General features: G+C 35.5%; 3 protein-coding genes across 5 annotated transcripts; 1 reads left to right on the forward strand and 2 right to left on the reverse strand.

The window, feature by feature from the left end:
- The first annotated feature begins 292 nt into the window (after window positions 1–292).
- LOC110654691 (succinate dehydrogenase subunit 5, mitochondrial) lies at window positions 293–4,372 on the forward strand. 2 transcript variants are annotated; one of them, XM_058133386.1, is made up of 5 exons: window positions 293–530; window positions 1,237–1,547; window positions 1,638–1,823; window positions 2,194–2,272; window positions 3,515–4,372. In XM_058133386.1, the coding sequence occupies exons 1-4, from the start codon at window positions 377–379 to the stop codon at window positions 2,251–2,253; spliced, it is 711 nt and encodes a 236-aa protein (XP_057989369.1). In that variant the 5' UTR covers window positions 293–376; the 3' UTR covers window positions 2,254–2,272; window positions 3,515–4,372. The 2 variants fall into 2 exon arrangements, with proteins under 2 accessions (XP_057989369.1, XP_021666464.2); XM_021810772.2 differs by lacking the exon at window positions 3,515–4,372 and having other exon boundaries at window positions 294–530; window positions 2,194–2,425.
- Window positions 3,080–4,266, reverse strand: LOC110654692 (uncharacterized). The gene is made up of 2 exons (XM_021810773.2): window positions 4,102–4,266; window positions 3,080–3,993 (listed from the first exon to the last, which is right to left on the reverse strand). The coding sequence occupies exons 1-2, from the start codon at window positions 4,264–4,266 to the stop codon at window positions 3,532–3,534; spliced, it is 627 nt and encodes a 208-aa protein (XP_021666465.2). The 3' UTR covers window positions 3,080–3,531.
- Window positions 4,373–6,580: 2,208 nt separating the features above from the next.
- LOC110654690 (uncharacterized) lies at window positions 6,581–11,102 on the reverse strand. Of its 2 annotated transcripts, none has more exons than XM_021810770.2 (7): window positions 10,706–11,102; window positions 10,539–10,627; window positions 10,308–10,440; window positions 8,003–8,101; window positions 7,723–7,845; window positions 7,253–7,515; window positions 6,581–7,142 (listed from the first exon to the last, which is right to left on the reverse strand). In XM_021810770.2, the coding sequence occupies exons 1-7, from the start codon at window positions 10,845–10,847 to the stop codon at window positions 7,032–7,034; spliced, it is 960 nt and encodes a 319-aa protein (XP_021666462.2). In that variant the 5' UTR covers window positions 10,848–11,102; the 3' UTR covers window positions 6,581–7,031. The 2 variants fall into 2 exon arrangements, with proteins under 2 accessions (XP_021666462.2, XP_021666461.2); XM_021810769.2 differs by having other exon boundaries at window positions 10,308–10,446; window positions 10,706–11,101.
- Window positions 11,103–11,642: the final 540 nt, after the last annotated feature.

Here is an 11,642-nt window from a genome sequence, read left to right on the forward strand (position 1 = left end):
TCCTATTCGGATATGCTGTCTCCATGCGATCGGACCCAAAAATATGTGCGGATCAAATCCCCAGCAGCCACATAGCGAAGTCCCTTAGATTTAATAAAATTCATATATTAATTTCTAATATAAATTAAATATTTTTTTATTAATAATTTACTTTTTATATTTTATTTTTATTTATAAATCGATCTTTATAATTAATTAAATTTAAAATTAATTTATCAATAAAAATAAAATAGAGGATTAAATTATTAATAAAAATAAAATTTAAGGATTTTGACATAATTTACCCAATATAATAAACGTCACTGCATTCTACCAAACTTGCTTTCTGAGAAGCAAGTGGTCACTGCTTCTGTTCACCTATCCTTCCCAACAAAAAATGGGGAAGATGGTGTTACTGAGATCCATATGGCGCGCAACCTGTTTCAGGTCCTCCAGTTTCGCCGCTTATACCCACCACCAGCTCCGCCACCACTTGCCTTCTCGATTCATCTTCACTTCCGTTGGAGTACCTTCCTATCGCAACCCTTCTGGTATTCTTTTTTATCCATATATATTAATCCGCTACTGTCTTAAATTTATGCGCTTTAAGTTGTTTGTTATTCGATTACGATTTTCTTGGTAATGATTCTATTCATTTTTTTTTTATCGATTTGTTCTACGTCCAATTCCTTCATCAAGATTAATGGGTTTTTCTTCAATTGTTTAGATAAATTATTTTTTAGCATACTTTTCAAATAGCTCCATTGGATTTCATTATGTCCGTTGAGCCAACTTTTGTTAACGAGAGTTTTGTGCATTTAATATCTGTCATGTGGATGCTGGATGCACAACATATCATCTGGCATATAAGTTCTAATCAGCTTAAGTTTGCTATGGTTTGGTTGTTTCTCAGGGATCACTTTTCATTTGTTTTGATGATTTTGTCATTTCCTGCAATTAATGGATTAATATACATATTTTAACATTTGACGAAATACTCCTCCACCAGACTGTTGTGGGTTTTTACTTTTTTTCTCTGCAAGAAAGAAATCTTGGTTTGCAAGGGGTCCCAGATTCTGTGGTCTATCTGAATGCTGCGATGTATTTGTATTCAAAAATCTTGTGTGGTTGAATTGAATACCACCTTGTAACTGCATGCTAAAATCTAGAGAACTGCAGTGAATTAGGCTCGTTTGAATACTACCTTGTGAATAGTAATTCTCATGTTCTCAACTTATTTCTTATGGGGCCCAATAGATTTCAGATCTTCTCTTACACTGGGCATTGGAAGCATACGATATTTTAGTCAGGATGTAGCTCGCATGCCTGTCATACAAGATCCTGAAATTCAAAATGTTTTCAAGGACTTGATGGCTGCAAGTTGGGACGAGCTTCATGATGCTGTCATCCACGATGTAAAGATTGTGTTGTCTAAAGACACTGATGACAAAGCTGGCCAAGAAATTTTGAAGAATGTTTTCTGTGCAGCTGAAGCTGTTGAGGAATTTGGTGGCAGGCTTATTTCTATGAAAATGGAACTTGATGACAGCATTGGATTGAGTGGTGAGGTATTATAATTTAGACAATTACATTACTTGTTTCTCTTTTCTCTCGCTTTCCATGATTCTTATAGTTTGATGGTGGTAATTTTTCTGTAGGATGTAAAACCTTTACCAAATGATTTTGCCAATGCACTTCGTACTGTTTTTGAACGATATTCTGCCTATTTGGATGCATTTGGACCTGATGAAGGTTATTTGTGGAAGAAAGTAGAGACAGAGTTGGGATCAAAGATGATATACTTGAAGATGAGATGCAGTGGGCTTGGTTCAGAGTGGGGAAAGGTACTAAAACTCATTTCATTGTTTTAAAAAGAACATAGCAAGATTACATCTATTTAGGTCAAAAGGCATCGCATCACATTGGGGTCCATGAACTAATTACAGCCTATATCTATGAGAAATGAATATATGATGAGCAAAATAGGTCGTGTCAATTCACATGTCCAACAGACTTCTTACTGGCTGACAAATGGAGTAGTAGATATCCTTATGATAAAGCAACTTAAGACAACCCTAGGCTGAAGAATAGATGACTGCACCAAGGATGTGCTGCAACCTCATGCTTTTCATTTATTCATTTGCAGTGATCCTAATAATTAGTTTTAAGGTGATAATTCAATTTCTAATATGGCTTGGTCCTTTGGTTGCACAGGTTACTGTTCTTGGTACTTCTGGACTTGCTGGTTCTTATGTTGAGCAGAGAGCTAAATAAGAGCCACAACTTAGGAAAGGTTTGATGTGATTGTGAACTTTTGTTTGGAATCATGTTTTTGAATAGTTGGAGACAGGTTACTGTATCCCCTCCAAGAAAAACTAAGTTGGAGTAGATAGCCATTAAATAAGAGCTTATTTTTGTCCATAATTTAAAATCATATTTTTCATCCTGTTTGAAAATTTTCTTTTTTATATATGTATTTTATGATGGCTAATAATGACTTCGCTCCTGTTTTTTCTTAAACCATAGGTATAATGAAATAAGCTATTGCTAATAATGAAATGGTCATGCAATATGTTGTATCATGAGGATTGAAAGTCGTTAACTATAGCTCTTTAACTGGTTTGTATTTGTTTTTTTATGAAGTACAATATTTTGCATTTTGTTAATCTGAAATGAAGACTAGAAGTGTAATTTGATTGTCTGGTGCCAGTAATTAATTAGCCTTGTGATTTCCAGACCCTTGTAGAAAATGATGTTGATATGTTGATGAATTGAGATCTAAAAGTGGTTGGATGACACATGCATAATTTTTGTGTTGTACGATGAAACAATCTAATAAATGCTAATTGTCGTATGATCATTCTTTTAAAATCATTTTTTTTTTCAAAAGAAAGGGAAGAGTTCTTTTAAATGATAACTTCTTCTTGGCTTAATTTAATTATGAGATGCCTTGAGCTACTTGTATGAGTAATTCTGTTGCTGCATATTTTGGATGAAATAACAAGCTTAACACTAGGAGTTTTTGTATGGCCTTCTTAATATTGCCCTATAGATTAGTTTAAGTTCACTTTGAGAATTGTAATGCCTTCTGAATCAAAACTCAATGAAAATCACACTTCATTTTGCAATAGAAAAGTGATTGATACACTTTCTCTCAAATGCAGTCCTCTATAAAATCTGATTTTGAGTCCAGCTGTTGTTGTATCATATATTCATATTCTGGAGCTTTGTTGCCTCCCTGATCTCTGTGGATGTTTCTAATTTAAATTACAATGGAAATCTCAGCTCATCTAATTATAAGGATGGCCACTAGTTGTGCTTCCTATCTAGAACGGCCAAAAATAGAGAATTGGTAGAGAGATTCTTCAGTCTTGTATAACTAGGCCTCTAGTTTCATTAGCCTCGAACATAGCGGATGGAAATAGGATTCATGAAACAGATAATCTCAACTATCTTTCAAGATTCGATATAAGAATAAACTTTTCTATACTTGTGATCCTTATTCATTAGTTTTTCTGCTTGCCTCCATTACTAGGGCTAGAATGAAGGGTGCTAAATTCGAGCGACCTTAACTATTCTGCTGCCTTTACGCCAAGACCAAGATTCAGAAGGGGATTTGGGCAACGGTGGAAGCAACACAGCCTTCCTGCAGAGACCAAATGGCCATCCTTCGCAGTGACACAGCTCCTGAAGTATGGAACGCCTTGGAAAATCTTGTAACTCAAGAAGCTCACTGAAGCTTGAGCAGCGAGAAAGGTTTGTTTTAACAGAAAAAAACACTTCCTTGCTCAAAGCATTTGAACGACAGGAGAAACAACTTGCAACAGACAGAAATTCCTCTCTTTCCTCCTCCTTGTCTTCATCATCATCATCATCCTTTTCTTGCAAAATCTTGGGAGCCAAGAACAGTTCCCCAGTCCTGGGAGAGAACACCCAAGAAATGCTATCTGTCAGAACAAAGGATCTTTGCCTAGAGTTCTCCATGGCACGGCTTCGGATTTCTGAAACAAGAACCTGAAGAAACAATCAAAGACAATATAACACAACCAGAAAACATTCATGGATTAACAAGGAAAGATAGAAAATAGAAGATTATATCTGCAGTAATCAAAAAGTGAGTACTTCCTGCTCATCATCTACGTCACTAGATGGGTACTCCACCTCCGGCTTCAAAGTTGAAATCTGTCGACAAGTACGGCAATTGGAAAACGCATCCTTCAAAGTTGCAGTGAGGAACTTGCATTTCCGGGAAGGATTTGGTGGCTCCTCATTACAAAAGACACCCATATTGGAGAATTTTGCGAATATTATCTATTTGATACAGAAATATATACAGAAACCAACATGTGAAATAGCAAGTCACACTTGGAATTGATGTTCAAATTGACCTGCCCGTGTGATAGTGGCCTTGCAGCTTATTGAAAATACAGGCATTTCAATCCTTTGGGGTAAAGACAAAGTTAAAAACCAAAGAAAAAAGAGGTCAAATTCCACCACAGGATTTCAGAACCGTCGGATGCTAATCTGTTGGGTAAAATGGCACCCTCAAGAGTGCATTTCTAAAAGATTATAGGCTACTTTCGTCGTTTTCAAATTATCACTTGAATATGAAGTTATGTGGAAATTTGACGCGACACCAAACCATGAACCTATTTACTTGATAAGAAATTAAGAACGGTGTACCGTCCTACAAGTCATGAGTGGGTAAAAGAAAAGATCCACCTGGCTTGGCTTTGATATAGTGACTAAAAGAATGTAACTCACATGTCAAAATTCAAGTTTGAGTCCTTACTCCTCTAATCCCTTACTGAAAAGAAAAAAAAAAATGAAAGGGCAATTGATTAATTAATGTAAATGGTTTTGTATAGTTTTGATTTGCAGGATGAGTGTCTTTGACAAAGGATCTTGTTGTCCTGCGATGTGGCTCTGTGGTTAAAGTAAACATGTTTTCATGGCTCTGTTTCTTCCTTAGTGCTGCTCCGTTTATTTGGGTGAAGGCAGGAGATCGACGCGTCCTAAAAGTTTATGACTGGTTTATTCCATGCCCTCTATTCTCCTCTTCTCCTTGGTTGATGGTTGGTTGAGCCTGAGTTTTTGCTGGAGGTGATGGTTGTTCTTGGTTTAATTGGTTTCTTTGTCCTTGGGAGATTCTGCTCAAGCTAGCAAGGCTTTGACAAGAGAAATCCTCCTCTCTGGCCTCCGGCGATATCAGTTAGCTGAATTCAACGGTGGGGGACACTGCAACAGTTGGATTCTCGTTTTGGGTCCCTTAATTTTAGGGTTAGGATTTGGCTGCCTTGATTTCTTAACTCTAAGGGTAGGCCTGCTTTGAGTTGGATTTCCTTTCTAAATAGCAAGTGAGCGAACCATGCCATCTATTGCACCAACAATGACTAAAATCAACTTTCAAAGAAGAATTGCTGCCCCACCCAATTTCCCTTTTAGCAACTCTGATACAAATACAATCGAGTAGAATTGACCATGCAACTGACAAGATGTTAAGAAAGCAAGAAGACAGTCAACTGCTGCATCTTTACGTTAACAAAGAACATGCACCTTATTCCAACCTAAGCATAATTAATAAAATAGAGAAAATTCAGTTGCCTTTCTAGATAGAGAGAATGCAAATGTAGATTAGAGTGAAGAACAAGCTTGCCATTGTTGGGTAAGAATACATTTTCCCTTTAGCCATCCATATTGGGGTAGAAAAGGCAGAAAGGGTAATTGGTTTTTGGCCTTCACAAAGCTACCCTTCACTGAACTCGCATGTCCAGGTATTTCCTCTGCTTGACGTTGTCTACCATTCTATCAAGTAGATCCTGCTGCCACCCGGTTTGAAATCAAAACTGAATTGATCAAAATTGATATTAAACCAGACTGAAACCAGCAGGTTCAATTCTGGGCCAAATTAAGTTTTTTTTTTCCTTATAAAAAATTAGAAAATTCTCCTTCATTGAATTTGATAAATTAAAAATTATTTTTAATCTCTTAATCACAATTTCAAATGAGGCCTATGTAATTGATAAATATAGACTCAACAGATTTAAACCAAGACCTCCCAAGCCTTGCCAAACTAAAAGCTAATGTTGTATCAATTTTATCTCTACCCCTCATCTAATATTAAGTCTCCATTTTCTTGAAAAATAATTTATATATAAAAAATAATTTTAAATATTTTTTATTATTTAATTATATTATTATATTAATAATATATATTTATATCACGTATAAATATTTTTATATTTTAATAAAATTATTAAAATCTAAATAAATAACCCTATTTTTAAAATATGAAGCCATTTTTCTTAAAATTAATTTAATTTTCACTTAAATTTATTTTTTAAGTGCTCTAATCGGTAAAAAAAAAATAAAAAATATATTTTCTTTGAAACAATTAAAAGCTTAAAAGCATTTTTTTTTTAAAAAAAAAAAAAGAAAAGTTCTCTTTAATGAGCTTATATGCATTTACAAAAAGGACAACGATACACAAGCAACCAACATGATCCATAAAATCCTTAAAAAAAAAAAAAGAAATCCCCCCTTAAAACCAAACAGAGACACAGACAGCCCGAGGAAAACTATTTCACATAAAAAAAAGAAATTAGCAATAGGCAATTCTTCCTTTCTTACGATTTTGCAATCCATTACAACAAATCAATTTTCTCATCCCTCCTATGACCAATCAATCTCCTCAGGCTAAACCAAAATGAGAGTTCTTCATGTTATCTGTAAATAGGCCAATTTACCTAGGCACTAGATTTCCCAACCTTAGAATCAACAGTGCCAAGACTGCAACACTGCATGTTACAAAAATGATTCTGATAAATAGATGAGGAAACACACTCCTCAACTATTTTCTTTCCCCAAAACCCAGACTAACAAAGGAAAAGAAAAGATGAATGAAAGTCCAAATCTGTCAGTCCCAGATGCAGGCAAGGCATAATCAAGATATCAGCACAGCCAGCATCATATCTTTGCAAAACTTCCAGAGGTAGAGATTGAAGCTCAATATAATTTTAACATTGATCACCATTTGGGTTGGTAAAATCCAATCATGTGCTAACAACACCAGATACCCAGGGAACAATCAATGGTGCATTCGGGTGTAAGTTTCTATATGATTCAGAATACCTGTCCTTAAAATTCAATCTTGGCTTTTCAGCCTGCATTTTGACAAATTTAAATGTCAATTTTAGTTTGGTAAGGATCTAGATGAAAATTAGCTAAACATGGAAGGAAGAGAGAAAGAGAGAGAGAGAGAGTCGATTCTTACATATTTCAGCCAGCACTCTTCATTCTTATGTTGATAGATATCTGGTGAGTGACATCCTGTTTCAGACGGGCAATAGACCCATATGTTACATTTCTTTTCACCTGGCTTAGCAAGTTTTGCCTGATCTAAGCAAGCTTGACAGCAGTCCGCTGCACTTTCTTTATGGTGGGTAAGGCCCCATCTGACAGCTGCACCATCATAATCAGTATGAAGTTCAGCATGGCATTCAGGTGGAACTGGCCTGCCAGGCAAAATTTCTTCCTCTACAAAGAAAAAGTAAGAACATATCAATGAATAGATATTTCTTTTACTTTTCAAATAATTGAAAAGTGGTGATGAGGACATTGACACATGCTAAGCAGGTTAAAGTGCAAGGTCCTATCAATTTGCGCCTATTCCTTGACAGGAGAAACAGACAGATAGACCATAAGAAAGCAACATTGAACTAACAAAAAGGTTAATTTGATTACCAGACTCTTCTTCACCCTCAGGCTTATCATCATGCACCTGGTTAATGATTTCAGCAGGTATCCAAAGGCCAATATTTTCCGAAAGCACAGCCCAATCAGAGTCCAAGGCTTTTATTAGCATCCCTATGGAATAAACAATTACAACAGTAAGGAACAAGGTTCTGCCAAGCAAGTATTCAAACTCACGACAGGGATCAAACATGATGGATCCTCGAAGGTTTCATCTACAGAATTAACTAATGCCACAAAAACACAGGCTTTGAAGGCAAAAAAAACATACTGGTTTCTTCTTGCAGAATAGTTGAATTCAATCCCCCTGTTCCATGGCTTAACTCTTTGAATTCATGCAGTTTTTCTTTGCGCCAGCTTTCAATAGCTTCTGTTTATCAAAACAAGACACAAAGAAGATGACTAGCAAGATATGAAATAAATAATTAAACAAACTTAAGCCATAACATAAAATTTCTCTAACTAGCAAGGAGAAAAATTTTAACATCAAAATTTTGAATCTTAAATTGGTTAGCAACTCATCAAGCCATTATAGCAAATATACAACTAAGTACGTCCCAGAGGCTCTAACTCTATTATCAGGTAATGAGTAATTAATTTACTAGTAACCACAAATAAAGGTGACATTTTTAGTACATCCCAAGGCTGCACTTAAGACTTCCATGAAGCATTTACCCATCTAGTAGAGATGTGTTTAGGATTGCATGCAGTATCTATATGCCTGCGGTAGCATTTGAAGCTTGTAATTGTAAACTCACAGCAGAGAATGGTATATTTGGACATCAACTGAACTGCCAACAACTTAAATATCTACTAGAAATAGGTAGCTGGCCAGGATATGGGTTTTCACGAAAGGCCACAAATGAAAACATGAACCATTTTGTCAACACCATAAGTACCCTAACTAGATAAAGATTGAGAATTAGTTGAATTTAGTTGGTTGAATACATGTGCACATGCGTGATTTTTTACACGAGTTTGCAAATTCCAGTATTCCACTAAGCAAATCTTTTCCTTTGTGGTTGATAACTATGTTTTACAACACAAAAGCTTTGTGTTATATGTTCCTCACAGTCATTTTATCACATCCAACTCCACCTCCAGCTTACTTCCTCCTATTTACAATTTCTAAATCAAGCATTTCAACTTTCCCTCTCTTTTCATTTTTTTGTAATTTTTAATATGTTTCAACATTCCCCTATTGATCATCTATAATTCCAAGTTCCTTTGTTTCTTTGACAGTCATCCACAAATTGAACAATTTAGAATCGTTTGGTCAGGGAGCTGAGCCCCAAAAGCATGTTCTGCACCATTCAAATCCCTGGAACATTCGAATTTCTTCCAGGCCAAGTACTCAAATCACCTGAAGCGGCAGAATTAAGAGTGCATAGTTTTGTTAAATCGCCTTGGATGGTTTGAGCTGAAGGGAACAAGGAGAAGAAGAGAAACCAAGAAGGTAGAAGAAGAGAAACCAAGAAGGTAGCAAATTGCAATTAGTAAAGCAAATGGAAACTGTGGAAACAATGGTGTGACAGCAATGTGGAAAAAACAGGGCAGCAGAAATTGGGGAAGAAAGGAAGCAATTTAAAGGTAAAAACAATCAAAAGCAGGTCTCAATGCTAACATTGATGCAGAAGAAATTAAATTTGTATGATTAAAGAAAGAAAGACAATGATAGGGAGAAGAAGCAGGCAAAGGTCACCATAACAGATGCAAAAAGAGAGTTGTCACAAACACAGGAGCATGGTAGATATGGGGGTGGAAAAGGTACAAAAAACATGTCAGTATCGGCAAAAGAGTTCCAAATTGTATCTTAAAACGCAATTGCATGTAGCAAACCCTTGAAGAGATAGGCAAAAGAAACAATAATTTTTTTCCCTTTTGAGATGCATGGACCATAAAGGACCTAAAAGCCTAACAATTAAGTGTGAAATATTTAAACTAAGCAACTAAATCCTATGAAAACATTGAGAAATCCCTCAAGTGAATCTTTTAGGTGCATGGTATTGCATAAAGCACCATATGCACACACACACAACATATATATATATATATATATATATATATATAAACTTCTCTAAAATTTTTAGCGTTTTCCTTTGGTTTCAGAAATATGAGATCTAGGCTTCCCATCTAGCAAGACAAAAAGTTGGCGACAAAATTATTTGAAATTTCATCGTAACAGCTTATTAAGATAAAGTCCAGTTGAATCCACATTGCAACTCTAAAACTAAAATTTCCTAGGTTGCACTCATTATTATAGCTAACAAAGATAAATAAGGCGCTGATAAATAAAACAGAAAATATTAACTCTTCATGAACTGGGGGAAAAAAAATTAAGAGTAACGCTTGCTCGCCTAGGAACTCCTCTCTACAACATTATTTCAACACCTAAAATTTTAGCAATTCTGCCAAAATTTAATCTCCATAAATCCATTAGAGAAACCCCACTTGTAATTTCCAAAAGTTATAAAATTTATTAAAAGCCATTGTTCAATAAACTGCTTTGCCATGTAAAATCAGTAATACAATGGAACAACAATAGCTAACAAAACGATGAATAGATATGAACCAACCTCGCTGCTCCGTGATATTGGCATTCGTGTTCAAGCTTCTCAACCGCTGCAAAACCTCATCAGTTATCTTCCGCCTGACCTCCATTGGCAATTCAACCGCCTTTTCATCTCTCTTCAGCTCCTCCTTAACTTGCTTCACCTTTCAACAAAATCCCAACAACCACCTCGTCACCCATTATCGAATTAAAATAACCCGATAGCTCAAATCACGAAGTAACACAAAATTCCTACCAATTTAACAAGCTGTAGAGGTTCATTGGCTTTTCGTATCCGAATTGATTCCTCCATCCTACTAATCTGATCCGGTGTGTACTTTACAACTGCAATAAAAATTTCTCAAAATAAAAATTTAACCCCCTAAAAAGGAAACAATTATAATTGAATTAGCGAGGCGTTACCGTTATTTAAATCACGATTGGAGTAAATATAGAGTGAGCCATATAGAGAGCGAAGAACATAAAGAGCAACAACAATGTTGATGGAGCAAACTATAAGAGTGGTTCTCTTGTACGAGCATAACCATTTGACTCCCCTCGCCATCTCCACCTTCCCTCCCTGTTCAACCTCATCCCACCATATCCTCTCTCTGTCTCTCTATCTTCTTCGATTCAACAAAAAAAGAAACCAAAATTTTCCTTTTCCTCAACCAGATAAAAAACACAGATCGCAGAAATCGAGACTCAGTTAGGCTGTTTCTTCAGTTTTGCATCGAACACGAAGGAGATTAGGGAATAAAGAGAGAAAGACCTCTGTACCGTAACGCAAGATTCTTGTTAATCATGTGAAACAAACAATAAAGTGACTGGGTGCTTTTCTGTTTGTTAATTGCGATTAGTATCATTATTTTCTAGTTGCTAAATTGCGCTAAACGGTGATTAATCTAATCACGTTTTAAGACTCTGCCATTGCTATCGTGCGCTTTTGGTTTTTAGCTGGTAGGAATTAGGCGGGCCGGATTTACTTTATGCTATATTAGGTTAGATTAGTTGGATAAACAGCTTGATTATATTATTTATATATTCTTTTATTAAGATGGCTCTAACGTGCGCCTGAGAGGATTAGGTTAGGGAAGCCCACCAAATTAAGATGCACAATAGCACCACAACTTCCGTGTGATTAATGCCTTTGCCCAAACTACTTCTCATAAATATTAGGCGCTTCTGATATAAGCTCTTAACCAGCTTCACAATTAAATGTTTGTACGGAAATATACGTAGAATTAATTAATATATATATATATAAAGTGTATTAATTTATATATAAATATTTAATTTAAAAATATTTAGTATAAAATTAGTAAGGAATAATTATTACTTATATAATTTTTAATCCTTA

This window comes from Hevea brasiliensis, chromosome 2 (genome assembly GCF_030052815.1).
Source record: "Hevea brasiliensis isolate MT/VB/25A 57/8 chromosome 2, ASM3005281v1, whole genome shotgun sequence".
NCBI classification, from domain to species: Eukaryota; Viridiplantae; Streptophyta; class Magnoliopsida; order Malpighiales; family Euphorbiaceae; genus Hevea; species Hevea brasiliensis.

Coding starts and splice junctions, on each gene's coding strand:
- LOC110654691 (XM_058133386.1), top strand. CDS start 377: ATGGGGAAGATGGTGTTACTGAGATCCATATGGCGCGCAACCTGTTTC. Junction 531..1,236: donor TTCCTATCGCAACCCTTCTG/GTATTCTTTTTT, acceptor GGGGCCCAATAG/ATTTCAGATCTTCTCTTACA. Junction 1,548..1,637: donor GCATTGGATTGAGTGGTGAG/GTATTATAATTT, acceptor ATTTTTCTGTAG/GATGTAAAACCTTTACCAAA.
- LOC110654692 (XM_021810773.2), bottom strand. CDS start 4,266: ATGGGTGTCTTTTGTAATGAGGAGCCACCAAATCCTTCCCGGAAATGC. Junction 3,994..4,101: donor ACGTAGATGATGAGCAGGAA/GTACTCACTTTT, acceptor TTGTTTCTTCAG/GTTCTTGTTTCAGAAATCCG.
- LOC110654690 (XM_021810769.2), bottom strand. CDS start 10,847: ATGGCGAGGGGAGTCAAATGGTTATGCTCGTACAAGAGAACCACTCTT. Junction 10,628..10,705: donor CAATCGTGATTTAAATAACG/GTAACGCCTCGC, acceptor TTTTTATTGCAG/TTGTAAAGTACACACCGGAT. Junction 7,516..7,722: donor TGAGGGTGAAGAAGAGTCTG/GTAATCAAATTA, acceptor TTTTCTTTGTAG/AGGAAGAAATTTTGCCTGGC.